At 49.9% G+C, this 15,794-nt stretch overlaps 1 protein-coding gene across 4 annotated transcripts in view; it reads left to right on the top strand.

Annotated features, from left to right (window-relative positions):
• rgs12b (regulator of G protein signaling 12b) overlaps positions 1–15,794 on the top strand; it is a 40,346-nt gene that overhangs the window by 11,371 nt on the left and 13,181 nt on the right. For 2 of the 4 annotated variants that reach the window (XM_061245335.1, XM_061245333.1), the window contains exon 2: positions 10,795–10,816. In XM_061245335.1, the coding sequence (XP_061101319.1) occupies positions 10,795–10,816 (22 nt within the window). Of the gene's footprint in view, positions 1–305; positions 962–10,648; positions 10,817–15,794 lie in introns of those variants that run through there. The other 2 variants (XM_061245334.1, XM_061245332.1) reach the window with 2 other exon arrangements.

Raw genomic sequence — 15,794 nt, 5'->3', positions numbered from 1 at the left:
AGGACGGCGGCATGTGTTTTAATAAGATTTGATGTTCTAGCGCAGGAAATGTCCGGTAACACTGGGACATTTCGCCTGGACCTTGCAGACGAGAGGGGAAGACAGTGAGCGTCCTCTCTGCTTTGGAGCTCATCGTTCAGACGCGTTTCTGCTGGCAGTTTGACCTTTATCAAACCTGACATTCATTAGGCAGAGTTTTTGGAGGATGTTTGCATTGCGTCACCCCCCAAAATCTCAATAAAAGGCCCTTCTCTGAGCCCGCTCTCCATTTCGCCCTCCCTCGTCCAGGAGAGCTCCGCTCACGGAGACGTGTTCTGAAACACAACGTTTCCTCAGCGCACTCACACACATTTCTGTGCGTGCGACCGAAGGGGAATGATGATTTTACCATGCCTGAGAGCACCGCTCTGAAATGTGTGGAGAAAGGGGAGAAAGTGGATTTATTTTTATTGAAACCGAGCCAGTGTGGAAGGGGGGAAATCGCAGAGTGAGCGTTGCACATTCCTGCGCGCGGTGCGGTGCTTTTTCCCCTTTAAAACCGTGCAGCTTGCCTGCTCTTTCTTCAGTGGAATAACAAGCCGTCTCCACCGATTATCTCCGCTCTCTGTGAAAAGGACTGCTTCTGGAAAGCGGGTTCGGTTCCGGAGGAGAAAGTCCGCGAGGTGCAGCGACCGGGCGGCTCGTCGTGACTTCATCAGAACCCCTCGCCTGTCGACGAAGCGCTTCCTGCGGTGGCCAGTTGCTATGGGAACTGCAGGGGAGTGAAATGGAACTTCCTAGTCAGGGACTCGTCAGGTCTTGGTGGGACTTGTACAGGCATGGCTGTGACTTCCAGTCAGTGCTTAGACGTAGCCGAGGTTAGTCAGGTACGTAGCCCAAAGCGCTTGCTCCTCCCGGAGCCCAGGACACAATGAGCCTGAAGAAGAGGCTCTCGTTCAAGAAAGTGTGGTACTTCAACACGGTAAGTAAACCTCAACTCGTGTTCGGTGCGGTACGTGTCCGGTTTAGTTTGCTCCTTTTTATAGGTCGGCTGTTTTATTCATCAGCTTGTGTCATCTTACACCAGACAGATGTTGTAATGCCACAAAGGCATTTTCTCAGTGCTTTTACACCGTCCTGCTGTGTTGGAGTACTCTGTTCTCTCCTGCCTTAAGTGTGTAACGGGCTGCTCTCCTGCCAGACCCTCTGTCTCCCTCCCCGTCTGTCCCAGGACGTTACCGAGGTGAGCTTGCCGAACGGGCAGTCAGGGAAGTCTTCTCGTCTGTCTCTGACCCACTGCCGTTCAGCGGGGTTTTCCTTCTCAACGGCATTCATTCAGAATTCAAAAGTAAACACACGGGTCGGGTCCGAGTCCGTTACGTTCACCCTGGCTGGAGAACGCTGCGCGATATTAGAGACGCCGTCTGGCTCCTCCTTAAGCTTCCCGCGAACCGTTGTCTGTCATTTTAAAATCCCTGACTCGCGCACGTCTTGTGTTTTTGGTTAGGGGCTGGCCCTGCTTCTTGAGCAGGGGATAGCGGTTGGGAGGGAGCCTGTGGTTTTAAAAACTATCCCCCACTGAAGCTGAGACGTCCATAAATAGGCTCCTTCAGCCTCAACAGTCCTGCCTTTGTGTGTGTGTGTGTGTGCGTGCGTGCGTGTGCGTGCGCGTGTCTGCATGTGTGTGTGTGTGTGTGTGTGTGCGTGCGTGCGTGTGCGCGCGTGTGTGTGCATGTGTGTGTTTATGTGTGTGTGTGCGTGGGCGCGTGTCTGTGTGTGTGTGTGTGTGTGCGTGGGCGCAGCTGGTTGAGCGTGTGTGACTCACGTGTGTCGTGTTCTCACACGTCTTACCTCTGAGACAAATGGGATTTTCCGTGCATCCTCAATGGTTCTTTGGAAATGTTGGAATTTAGTTTAGAAAGAATTCCGGGAGGCTTTGTAAAAGCTAGATGATGGTAACTCCTGCCCTTCTTGTCGAGTGTCATTATTTGATCCGTACTTCCTGTGCATTGTTTAACATACAGACTGCCAGCATTCCAGTCTGTGTGGAGTTTACGGAGGACTGGAAACACACTAATGACCATGCCCACAACGTAACCACAAATTATGGAGTGGGTGCATGCATGTTCTGTTGTGGCATTTTTATTACATTACTTGAATCAGTTACTGATTTAAGGAATGAGCCACGGTGAGCATAAGGTATTTTCCCTTCAACTTCAATGAATTAATTCAAGCATCAAATTGCTTTGCATGTATTTAAGTACGATGCTCTTTGTCTGAACGGTTCATGTCTGGCACACTACAGCGACACCGTGGCCTTCTTGGGACAGTCCAGTTTGCCGAGTAAGCGGTGTGTCATCTCCAGTTGTCTCTGTGTCATCCTCAGCTTTTGTGGGAAGAGTCGTTCCCGTTTAGCGTGGCAACTGTGCCACGTTTTAGTGAAGGTGCTAACGCACGCATACACAAACCATACTGGGCAGGTGCAGGGTTGGGTAATATCACTATCCTGGAGGTATCAGGGTGGGGACTTTACTTTAAAACTGAGCCACCTTTGCTAGTCTGGTCAGACATGTAAGCCTTTGTTTGGTAGCCTGGTTAAAAAGCCTTACTTAAATGAAAGGACCCCCCTTTCTGCGGTTTGCACGGTATCAAGGATCAAAGATCAAATTGGTTATCTGCCACATAAATTGCATTCCTACCTATGTGCCGTTTTGTTGGAGTTGCTCTGTAACAATGCAGGCAAACAGATGGACGGATAGATGAACAGCAAAGGAATCTTTGCCTTGTGCAGTGCAGTTAATTGTGCCGAAAGATCTGGGAAAACCCATGTTCAAACTAGCCACTCATTACAGTCAACTCCTATTGGTGAACTGAGATGCCACAGACCTTATGTCAATCCAAAGGAAGAGCCAATCAGGGTCCTTCACACCGAATGCACAGAAACTGGCGTTAAGAGATGAGGGAGATCTGTACACTAGGGGTGTGCCGATGCATCGATCCGGTGCGTTTTATGGGCTCAAAGGGCAATGATCCGATCCCATCAATACAATGTGCAAGAATCCATCCTTATCATTATGAATAATACAATATTTAAATGTCCATAATCGTATGGCGGTCTGTGCTCTAGCAACATCATTAAGTTTCCGGCTCAAACATGCAAGTGGTTTTTCCTTCTGATAAATACAATTTTGGATCGTGTCAGAGCAAGATTTTTTATATTGGCTAATATCAAACCTTTGCCTGAAGAATCAAAGTTGTATCCTATCATGATGAAGCCTACACCCTACACCCCCCCACTCACCGCCCTCCCAGGGAGATTCATACAGACTTCAGAAAGTTTTCATGACTGAAGCCCGCCTGCTAAATTTGCGCAGATTTTTCCGTCTTATTTGCTAAACGACACTGAAAGGTCCATCTTTCAGAACTGCTCAGGAATGGACACAGGTGAGTAGCTCTGTCAGCACTGCAGGTCTGTGCACATGCACTCACTGACTGAAATAAGAGCCAACAGGGAGCCCTGGAATGCACTGTTTACTCTGCCGTTCTGGGATGGGGCTGCTCCCTGACCATCCTGGCTGCTTCTTACGGCCGTGCTACTTTTAATGGACATGACCTATTTCATTTATACTGAACAAGCTTGTTTTTCTTATTGGTCCACTAGATGATCTGAAGCATTAATCTGATGAAAATTGATAGCTCATTTTTTGGGGGTTTTTTTGCCACTGAATGTCTTTGTGCCAGTTTTCCAAAGGCGTACCCAAGTCTCTCCATCCATAAGTGCATGTGATCGTGAGGATATCTGAATGATCTTTAGTCTTCATAGTTGAAATGAGCTCTTTTAGCACGATGCAATCTTTGGACATATTCTCTGCTCTCCTTTTTTTCCTTTTGTGTCACTTCAATGAGAAGCTGGCAATGCAGATAAAATGCCACGACGGATATTGTGAAGTCTAAATCAGTTTTTCAGGCTCTGTGAATGGCGTTCTTCAGAGTTGTCTGACAGTTAAATCGTGCTCTCTAGGACCCGTCCTTTTCAGGGGATTGCAGGAGCACTGACGTAGTTGCCGAATTTGACCTTTGCAAGCACAATTCGCGTTTGAAAATGTAGTCGAATGCTAGCTTCCACAGCCGAGCGATTTAATGCATGGTGGCTAGTCTGCTGTGCGTTCAACAGAGAGCAGCGCTCAGTTGTTTTAACTAATGAAACAAGGGGACGGGTGTGCATTGACGACACACATTTGGCTGCGCGATCCTGAAGGCACAAATGAACCGCAACACGCACAGTCTGCGTCTGCGGTCACAGTTTGACCTCTGCGGCTGCAGTAATTGCCGTGTTTCACACGTCTTTTAAAATGCGCATTGCTAATGCGCCTGACCTTTCCCCCCTCCCCCAAATGGTTTGATTAGGATGAGGAGAAACAGCTGGCGAGGTGTAGGAGGGGGTCTCTGCTGCCACCTTCTAAAATACCCCCCCAGCTTCCGTCCCGGAGAAGTCATTAGTCACCTCTCAGCGCAGTTCATTAGTCTACTGTTCATTACTGAAAGTGTGCGTCTGCCGGGTTTCACCAGTTGCTCTGTTCTTTATTTTCAGTCATTTAAATAAATTTGTTTTCTCTTTTTGCCTGACCCCCCTACAAATGATTTGATTACAAAAATCAAACTTTGAAAAATAACTGAAAAACGAAATAAGAAACAAAGCAGTGTAATTTGCATAAATACTGTTTGTAAGTTTTGGCTTTTTTGAAAACCAGAAGAACCAAAAAAAAACAGAAGAGGCCGTTTGACAGGGACAGTGGGGTTAGTGCAGACACACCTCTCTCTCAGACTGCAGGGACAGTGGGGTTAGTGCAGACACACCTCTCTCTCAGACTGCAGGGACAGTGGGGTTAGTGCAGACACACCTCTCTCTCTCAGACTACAGGGACAGTGGGGTTAGTGCAGACACACCTCTCTCTCTCAGACTACAGGGACAGTGGGGTTAGTGCAGACACACCTCTCTCTCTCAGACTGCAGGGACAGTGGGGTTAGTGCAGACACACACCTCTCTCTCTCAGACTGCAGGGACAGTGGGGTTAGTGCAGACACACACCTCTCTCTCTCAGACTGCAGGGACAGTGGGGTTAGTGCAGACACACCTCTCTCTCTCAGACTGCAGGGACAGTGGGGTTAGTGCAGACACACCTCTCTCTCAGACTACAGGGACAGAGGGGTTAGTGCAGACACACCTCTCTCTCAGACTGCAGGGACAGTGGGGTTAGTGCAGACACACCTCTCTCTCTCAGACTGCAGGGACAGTGGGGTTAGTGCAGACACACACCTCTCTCTCTCAGACTACAGGGACAGAGGGGTTAGTGCAGACTCACCTCTCTCTCTCAGACTGCAGGGACAGAGGGGTTAGTGCAGACTCACCTCTCTCTCAGACTGCAGGGACAGTGGGGTTAGTGCAGACTCACCTCTCTCTCAGACTGCAGGGACAGTGGGGTTAGGGCAGAGCAGTCGGTTTCTCACAGCTCCTCAGGAAGAGGCTGAGGTGTGAGGCCCACACACAGACCCAGTGTGGAGAAGATGGAGAGGAACTCAACACTGAAGCCATAACCTAATAATCAATAAAACACACATTCTGGGACTGCACTGCACACTGAGTCCAATTAGGGTGTTTCATTGCTTATTGCTCAAATTGAATTACTGTTTTAAAGTTATTAAAGCAATATAAAATGTATTTTTACTTTTAATGTTCTCAGACTTGGACAGGGAATGGGTGTGTTCCTGTTGTAGCAGCTGTTGGCACGTACGAGGCGAGAAAGGATATTTTCTGCGGTGTTTGAACGACTGTGTGAGCGTTACTGCAGCCAAGCCTGCCTGAATTTCTGGCAGCAGAGAGGCAATGAGGTGAACCCACTGTGTGTGTGTGTGTGTGTGTGTGTGTGTGTGTGCGTGTTTCTGTGAGCCTGTGTGTGTGTGCATGTGTAGGTGTGTGTGTGTGTGTGTCTGTGAGCCTGAGTGTGTGTGTGTGTGTGTGTGTTTCTGTGAGCCTGTGTGTGTGTGTGCATGTGTAGGTGTGTGTGTCTGTGAGCCTGTGTGTGTGTGCGTGTGCATGTGCAGGTGTGTGTGTGTGTCTGTGAGCCTGTGTGTGTGTGTGTGAGCCTGTGTGTGTGTGTGTGTGTGCATGTGTAGGTGTGTGTGTGTCTGTGAGCCTGTGTGTGCGTGTGCATGTGTAGGTGTGTGTGTGTCTGTGAGCCTGTGTGTGTGTGTGTGTGTGTGTGAGCCTGTGTGTGTGTGTGTGTGTGTGTGTGTGTTTCTGTGAGCCTGTGTGTGTGTGTGCATGTGTAGGTGTGTGTGTTTGTGAGCCTGTGTGTGTGTGTGCATGTGTAGGTGTGTGTGTTTGTGAGCCTGTGTGTGTGTGTGTGCGGCTCAGGGCTGGCAGTGAGACGCAGAGTTTCTGTCTCTCAGCAGGAGCAGGAGCGATGGCCTCAGGAGCTCAGGTCATGAGTGAGACTCCAGCGCTGTGGCAGGTTTACTGAGCTGCGCTCTCTCTCTTTACCTTGTGATGGCCGCTGGTCTGTGAGGCTCTGCCTCCTTCAGCAGCGGCGTGATTCTCATTTGGAGATGGAATTCACCTCACTGCAGCTCAAATTCATATGCAGCACAGCTGTCTTCAGTTTCAGTGCAAAAGCGAGAGGGGGGTAGCAAACATCCTCTTGAAAATAACAAGCTGAAATTCATCCAAAATGTGGCGTCTCCGCGTAACGGTCACATTCCTCTGTACACACCCCACCTTTGTTGATCCAAACCGCGGTTTTTAAAGAAGCTGATTGGGTGTCCTTGTCCTATAGCCAGTTTGTTATTAAACAGCTGTAGGAAATAAATAGGAATGAGCACTCTTATTTTGGAAATTATCAGGAATTGAGCGCTCTTATTTTGGAAATTATCAGGAATGAGCGCTCTTATTTTGGAAATTATCCGGAATTGAGCGCTCTTATTTTGGAAATTATCCGGAATTGAGCGCTCTTATTTTGCAAGGGGCCTCCGTGCCCGCAGCAGCTCCTCTCTCTCATTATAAACTGAGCGGAGGAGACGTTGAACTCGCTGCCGTTGCGTGTGCGCAGCGGGCTGTGGAGCGAGGCGCGGAGGCCCGGTTCTGCCGCCCGCGGTCTGGGATCCCGCCCTTCATCTGGTCCTGGTGAGGGAGCCTCTGACATGCCTTCCCTGCGCTACGAACAGCGACGCCTCGACCCATTGTAGCCGTTACATTTTGCGGTGTCTGACATCCACCCCCCTGTCTCCGCTCTCTCCATGCGTCATGACTCCGCTACACCACCGCCCCGCCTGCGGCACTGGAGCTTCACGGTTGGGCAGCAGTGTAGCACAGTGTGAGGGAGCTGGCCTCTCAGTTCATGTTGGGCACTGTGCCTTTAAGGTGTGAGATATGTGATCAGAATTTTCAGCTGATGTAACGATCACGTCTGGTAATCGAAAGCGATGAATTCTAGAACACTGATTTAGAATTTTGGGGGTCTGAGGGTTTGATTCATGTCACATGACTTGAGTGATGTGCCAGCTAATATGCTAGGACAAAGCCACGGCACCGCTAAAAGTCACCTGAGCAACATGATTCCAGCATAGACACTTTGAAAATGATTGAATTTGGAACACATGAAGGACTCAAGAGACATACCTCCTTGCTTTCTTGGGGTTGCTGGGGAATTGAAAGTTGAGTGCGAAAACAGAGAGACCGGGTCTGTGCAAATACCCCATAGCCAGCATTTGCCTTGATCTCAATGTTTTGAAGTATCGTGTGTGTTTGAGTGCCTGACTGGTGTGAAATGATAACAAATCGCAAGGGGTTGTGGGAGGGTGGGGGTGAGAGGAATGTGTGACACACACTGTAAGGGGGGCGGTGATACCCTTTGGCTGTGGGGATTCACCCTCCCTGCTCTTTAACACTGGGTCCAGACCCGGACTCCAGTCATACTGATCATATTCTGGCCCTGAGGAGGCTGCAGAGAGATGGATTTGTACGTCGCTCTGGATAAGAGCGTCTGCTAAATGCCTTGTAATGTAATGTAATGTAATATCATGGATTGGATCTTCTGAGATGATCCCCTATGTCTTCTGCCAGCTGCTCAGAGGGAAGGCCCGCTCTCCTCCCCACATCACACCTCCGCGGTCTTCTATCGCTTCTATCACTCCACTTCCTGTACAGCCATGTCTCTGCCCGTGCCGAGAGGAAGTCTGCTTCTCCATCAGTCAGGGCGACCGTACTCACCCTGTGCATCTCCACGCGGGCATCACAGAGAGTTTGTATTGCTGTGTTTTACTGAATGGCCGGTGGTTATCAGTCCCTGGCTGTGGCCTCTCAGAGTGCGCGCGGATGACGTCAGGCCTGTTGAGAGGGCGTGGTGGCTGTGGTGGCAGTAGTCTGCTCTGTGCGGCCGGGTTTGTTCGTCGTTTCTGAACAAGGACTGCGGCCGGCCGCGGTACCCCTAGCCCCTGTCCCCCCGCCCCTGTCCCCCTGTCCCTGTCCCTGTCCCCCCGCCCTGCCCACAGAGTGCGGTCAGCCAGCTGGACAGGCGCAGTGCCAGGGTGGGGGAGGGGAGTGAGCTCTTTTAAGCCCCCTCTTCCTGGATTGGCATTTCATAATAAGAGCCCTGCGCCCAAATTCCAGGCAGCATGCATATAGGAATATAGAAAGAGTTGGACATATATTAACCATATTCCAAACTGGCAACCCGGTAACCTGGTAATTGTGTGTGAAGCTACTGTGTAGTTATTGTGTGGTAGTTTCTGTAACACACTGGAGAGGCAAAAGGGAACCCCCCCCAAAGCATCTTAATGTTGAGAAATAAGACACAAGCACCCACACTTCTCCACAAAACGAGGCCTTAAATTCCCCCAGAACAGCTCTGCGTGGGATGCAGGGTTAATCCAGGACATTCCTCTTGGTAGCTCTCCCACCGCACTGAAACATAGCTGCCCCAATCGCACGGCAAACACATGACTGCCACTAAAGCCTCCGCTAATAAACCATGAAAGATGCTGCATTCCTTTCACAAACAAGCCTTCCCCACTGCCTCTGTGACAGTGCCGTCTCAGTGTGGCCCTGGTTCTGATCCGCACTGCCTCTGTGACAGGGCCGTCTCAGTGTGGCCCTGGTTCTGATCCGCACTGCCTCTGTGACAGGGCCGTCTCAGTGTGGCCCTGGTTCTGATCCGCACTGCCTCTGTGACAGGGCCGTCTCAGTGTGGCCCTGGTTCTGATCCGCACTGCCTCTGTGACAGGGCCGTCTCAGTGTGGCCCTGGTTCTGATCCGCACTGCCTCTGTGACAGGGCCGTCTCAGTGTGGCCCTGGTTCTGATCGCTCTCACTGGGTAGACACAGCGCACGTTTGGGCTGGAAAAATGGCAGGGCAGGAATGGTAGGGGTACGGGACTCGTATCGCAGGAAAACATACTACCTTCAGGCAGCGCTACAGGTATTCACACTAACTGGCTGTTGCCAGTGCTAGTACACTGACGACCTACTGCTACAAGAATTAGCATTCAGCTGACTGAGTCCTTCATTCATTATGATTTTCAGTAGATACCGGAACACAATGGTAAGTTTAGCAGGGGCAGCGTAGCGGTGTATAGGACTTCATTAAAGGAGTTTCAGTGTGCATTACTGTCCTCATAAAGCCGGGGAAAGCGAACAATGAGGGATCATCTTTCCTGCTCGCACATGAGCCCATGAGAATTCCAGCCGCAGCTGCAAGTCTGGGCACGCCCCGCACAGCTGTCCGGAGTCTGCCTCCCACATCAATGCAGCCAGTGTGCGCAGCGTGACTCGCGCCCAAACACACCCTCTCCCGGAAAACGCTCGGGCTGGAGGGGTCTGCCGTTACCTGGCTTAGGTCTCCACCCTGAGGCCACGCCACTGAGTCACTCTAAGGCCTGCGGGTAACTGCTCCATTCACAAATAGAGCTTATGAGATATTTCTAATCACATTAGTAATGAACGCGAATACAGTAATAATGAAAAAACTCATTGCTAGTATTAGTAAGGTGTGGTAATACACTACTACTGGAAAAGGCCTTGGCTAGTATTAGCAATTAATGCTAATACACTAGTGATGGAAAAACCCATTGCTAGTATTAGCAGTTAATGCTAATACACTAGTGATGGAAAAACCTATTGCTAGTATTATCAGTTAATGCTAATACACTAGTAATGGAAAAAAAAATCAGTGCTTGTTTAACTATGTCTGTAATTTCTCTGTCTGGGAGTAGGTTTCAGTGAATGTCTGTGTTCAGTAAAGTGTACAGCCCATATTCTCAGCTTAACGTGTGACTCATAAAGTGACTGCATTGATTTTATGAGCCATCTGATCCCGAAAGATAAGCCCGTCACAGTGTTTTACTGTGCTGCGCTGCGCTCTCATCTCATAGGCTCATAGGTGAGTGTCTCACAAGGAAGTGGTCCACTTATCCACTTATCCAGCCCCCCCCCCCAGCCCCCCCCCCACCACCACATTGGTGCCCCCCGGTCTGGCCACGTTGGTGTCTTGCGTGGGCGTGGCCTGCGCTGCTGGCATCCGGGTCTTGATGACAAAGCTGTGAAAAGGGGCGGGGCCAGGCGTAAAGGTGGGAACGGCTCCGTGTGGGAAGCCAGACGCATCTCATTAGTCAGTGTGAAGAGCAGCACGCACACACACACACGCAGACTGACTGCAGGGACATGTCTTCAGAGGCCAGCTCTGCCTGGTTGAGGCCTTTCTGTTTCGCTGCCTGGGGAAATGAGGGAAGCTTCTCACTCATGTCTCTCTGTGCTTTTTTACAGTCTGCAGCGGTCTCCGATGGTGGTAAGTACATTTTTGCGAATCCCAGCATGCACTTCTCCTCTAGTTAGTTACACTGTATTTCTCTTCCTTTTTTTACTCTCTCTGGGAGGTCTGTCTCTAGCTCTGTATGTGTTTCTATGTGTTTCTTTGTGTGTCTGCTTGTCTTGTCTATTTGTGTGTTTCTGTGTGTGTGTGTGTGTGTGTGTCTGTCTGTCTGTCTGCGTGTACCTGTGGGTCTGTGTGTGTGTCTGTGTGTGTGTGTGTGTGTGTGTGTGTGTGTGTGAGAGAGTGAGATTTCACAGAGGAAACACCCAGTGCCCAACAGTGAACAGCTGTTGCGGTCCTTCAGCTCCCGTTTGATAAGATTACCCTGCGCTCTGCACTGCCAAGCGTTGCATGGTGTGCTGGTTGGGGAGGGGATTTCTGTGCTCCCCCCATACAGCACACCTGTCTGATTACACCCCCGCACCCAACAGTGGTTTCACTCAACCCCAACACAGGGACCCCTTTTAATCCCAACACCGAACACCCCGCTGCTTCTGTTCACAGGCTGTTAGCGCTGCTGCCTCTCCGCTCCGCTCCACAGGCTCAGAACAGCAGCACACGCGCTTACGCAATTAGCCAGCCGCTAATCCGATAAAGAACTAACCAGACAGGGGGAGGAAATCAGGGCGAATTTAACATGACAACCTTTTAATGACGCCGTAAAAAAACTTCAGAGCTGCTGTTGCCTCCAGTTTGTTTTTCATTTTATTGGGGGTTTATTGGGGACGCTGGTTTTGTCTCGGTATGCATACGTTTCTGGTTAGAATGTTCAAGTCTGAACACTCACCATCTCGAGTCTGGATTTCAAGAATAAAAGCCCTCGTTAAGACGGCCCTTTTTTGCGGTGTATAGAAGGTAGAAATCGAGGCAGATCACTCCCCGGCCAGGGGATGCTTCTACAACATTTCTCTCTCAGGCTGGCTGCCATCTTAAGTGCTTCTATTAATATGCATACAATGCCCCTTCAGGTTCTCAGACGGTTCTCGGTGCATTTCTCTGAGAAAGGACAGGCGATTCACCGTGTCTCATGTCTTACTGCTGCCCTTTACATAGTCCCAGCAACTATACTAGGTAACAGAAAACAAGACCCAGGGAGCAAGCTTTATTGGACAGGAGCACACACGTGGAGGCTCTTATTAATAACTAGTACAGTGTGTGATCGGGCGTTTCCCTGGACCCTGCGCAGCTGTAATCTCCTGTGTGCACATGAGATGTTTGCATTAGCATCTGCGGAGTGTCTGGAGGAACACCCCAGGGTGTCGGTTCTGAGGAGCGTGTTTATGGAAGAAGTGAGGTGTTTCTGCGTCTTCTCCCCAGATTCATTTCAGCTCAGAGTGGAAAACCCGCCCGTTCACTGAGTTCGTGTACAGGCTGTGTGTGATGCGAATCAGAATTTGCGTATACGTTAGTGTGCGACATGAATATAGTTTTGGTGTGTGCATTTGTTTTTCTTGGTTCCCCGTCGTTCGTTCTTACAAAGTACTCATCTGAAGATGAGTACTTTCTCATTTGTCAATCTTTTTGAATAGCTTTTCTCTGCATTCCTGCGAATTGTCCTTTTGTACTTTGATCTCCCCAAACAGCTAGAGGGCGCTATGCGTTTCAGTCCTCGCAGTTCCCCGGCTTGCTTTACCGGTTCTGCTCCTTTGTCTACCTCTCGTGGTTGCAGAAAAGTTGCTAATGGTTACAGTCCTTTGTCATGTCATTCTCTTGGGTTGAGAACACACTCTGCTTCAGTATCAAAGCATGCTAACCAGACACACTTCAGCTAATGCTTGCAAACCAGCTTTTGCCCACAACATTTACTAATGTTGGCTAACAGTCTGAAAAGGTGTACATGTGAGCCACAGTGAGAATAACTATAAAGACCATAATTAGTTGGCTGTGGTATGCGGTGATATTTGTAGCTCATATTCAACAGTCTGCGGGTGATCCGTGCCAGTTTTACCCAGGCTGTAAGACACTAGGTCCAGGCAGTGTGGGAGAAGGGGGTGCATGGTCATGCGCTGTCCTGGGAGAGTGTACCGCTCCTCAGCGCCCAGCAGAAAGCTGCACCACCCCAGCGCCGCCTTCCTGTACGCAGCTCCCCGGCCCCCGCAGAGCCCTCTGTTATCTTTACAGACGCAGCCGAGGCAAGACCAGTCACCTGTTTGTTTAAATAAAACCAAACGACCGACAATAAAGCAGCAGTGAGCAGAGCTGCAGCTGTGGGGTCGTGACCTTTGCCCTCTGGATTGGTGTCCAGGCGACCTGCGAAATGGAGCCGTTTGAGGAGGGAAACTGGAGGAGAAGCGGGGATGGGGTCGGGCGCGTTTGACCAGTGGTCTGGGCTGGAGTGACCCACCACTACACCTGTCATTGCTGCGGAGCTCTTACTCTGGGCTCTACAGCACTCCCAGTTCGGACTACCCGCTGCTGAAAACGGATGTGCGCTAACTGGGAAAATAAAGGAGCACGTCGGGTAATTGAGACACATTATGTGTGCTCATTTCAGCTTAGGAGCGCTTATCAACTTAAAGAGCCATTGTTTTTTCGTGAGCCGTGCTTTTTTCACTTGATATCAGGTTAAGGAAGCTGATGTTGTCCCAGGTGAAGGCCTGAGAACAGCTCGGTCCTGTGTGCAGTGCAGCAGGGTAGAGACGCGCTGGTGCTCACTGAGCAGACGGGTGCCCACGTCATCCACGGCTGTGATCTCAGCCTTACGCATCGGGTTTCATTGGACTTGACGTTCGACCTTCATTAGTTACAAACTTGCAGGTCATTTTCGGTTTTACAAGGCGCTTCACAAATTTTGAGTGAAATACCACGATGGGATCTTTTTTTTATTATTTTATTATTATGCGAAGCAGCCACTGGAGCGAGCGACATTAATATTGCAGGTTTCTGTCACACCAGGCATCTACAGTTCCCCCCGCCCCTGACGCTCAATAATTCATCCAGCGCTCTCAGGGACTTTGTGTCGGGCGGCGTATCCGTTTTCTCTCTCTGCGTCCGCGGGGCCCAGAACGGGTCGCCTCGCCCGTCCCACCGCCTCTCCAAACCTCCTCGCGCCATGGCGACCCGCGCGCCCTCGGCCCCCGTGCGGGGCGGGCCCTGCCCCGGGCTCCGGGGGCCCCTCTGACGGGTTCGGGATGGAGAAGGGGCCCTGGATTCCCGTCGGTCTGAGGTATTTGGCGCGATGGCCGCACACTGGCTCCTACCAGCTCTACCCAGGTAAGCTGAACGAGGTCACTGCAGCGGGGTCAGTTTCACCGTTCACCTGCGTTAATGGATTTATTCACCGTCTTACTAGCTTTTGACACTGGACGTTGCGGGTTCATTGCCATTTTCATCGACGCATCGTTGCTTTTTGCTGCTGAAAGGGTAGGAGGGTACAGAATAGGCGCTGCAGCGCTGTTCTGAAAGACGAGACCTCTCGGCTGCATTCAAAACAAACAGACAAAGGAGCATCTGATTCACTTTTCCTGGAGCTGTTTTTCTTCTTGAGAATGTGTAAAACCAGTGGTGGAGCGGGACTGCGCAGATTTAAGGGGTTTAAGGGGTGAACTGCGGGTTAGGCCCAGCAGACAGGGAGTGTTTGTGCACAAGCTGTGTGTGATATAGTTTTGGTGTGTGCATTTATTTTTCTTGGTTCCCCGGCGTTTGTTCTTACAAAGTACTCATCTGAAGATGTTTGTCAATCTTTGGGTTAGGCCCAGCAGACAGAGTGTTCCCTCTCCTCAGGGTCTCCTGAGGCAGACACGCGTCAGATTGTGTAGATTGTGTAGATTTAAATAGGGCCTCAGCGTAGGGACTAAACATCTAAACACGGCACTGAAGCTGGGCTCTTAGTCCTGCGGTTCAAGATCGTGTTACTGTCCTGTTTCTCTGAAGAATAAGAGCCCTGGAGCTGGACCCCAGAGTTTCCACATGAAACGCTGGCAGGGTGTTGTTCAGTGAAAATGACGCAGGGATCCAGTGGAGACAGGATGGTTCAATTCTGGGCTCTGCCTCTCCTCACTGGCGGTGTGGCTCAGCAGTGAGGCTCAACAGTGTGAGGGTGTGGGAGGGCTGCCTGTGTGTGTGTGTGTGTGTGTGTGTGTGTGTGTGTCCTCTGTGTGTGAAACTCTGTGTGTTTTCTGTGCTTCTTCTGCTTTCCTGTGTAAGGGTCTTGAGTCTTTAGAGATCGGCTCAATCATATATCACATACAGCACTGTTCACCAGCCTGTGAAATATACTTCACCTCCAGATTTTTGGGCTGGATTTTAATAGTTCATGAAAGCGTTGTTTGGTTAGTAAGTGTTTAATAGTAAAATGTTCATGTGTAGTGTTTGGTTAGTGCTGAATAGCGAAGTGTTCATGAGTGCATAGTACTTGGTTAATAAGTGTTTAATAGTACGATGTTCATGTGTAGTGTTCGGTCAGTAGCAGTGTTTAGTAGTAAAATGTTCATGTGCAGTGTGTGACAGTGTCAGGTGTGTAATGGTGAGTGTTGATGAATGCTGTGTTTGGTCAGTAGCAGCGTTTAACAGTGTCAGGTGTGTAATGGTGAGTGTTGATGAATGCTGTGTTTGGTCAGTAGCAGCGTTTAACAGTGTCAGGTGTGTAATGGTGAGTGTTGATGAATGCTGTGTTTGGTCAGTAGCAGTGTTTAATAGTGTCAGGTGTGTAATGGTGAGTGTTGATGAATGCTGTGTTTGGTCAGTAGCAGTGTTTAATAGTGTCAGGTGTGTAATGGTGAGTGTTGATGAATGCTGTGTTTGGTCAGTAGCAGCGTTTAACAGTGTCAGGTGTGTAATGGTGAGTGTTGATGAATGCTGTGTTTGGTCAGTAGCAGCGTTTAACAGTGTCAGGTGTGTAATTGTGAGTGTTGATGAATGCTGTGTTTGCTCAGTCAGTGTTTAACAGTGTCAGGTGTGTAATGGTGAGTGTTGATGAGTGCTGTGTTTGGTCAGTAGCAGTGTTTAACAGTGT

The sequence above is a fragment of the Conger conger genome, chromosome 6 (assembly GCF_963514075.1).
Source record: "Conger conger chromosome 6, fConCon1.1, whole genome shotgun sequence".
Lineage (NCBI taxonomy): Eukaryota > Metazoa > Chordata > Actinopteri > Anguilliformes > Congridae > Conger > Conger conger.
This window is presented reverse-complemented; position numbering and strand designations above follow the sequence as displayed.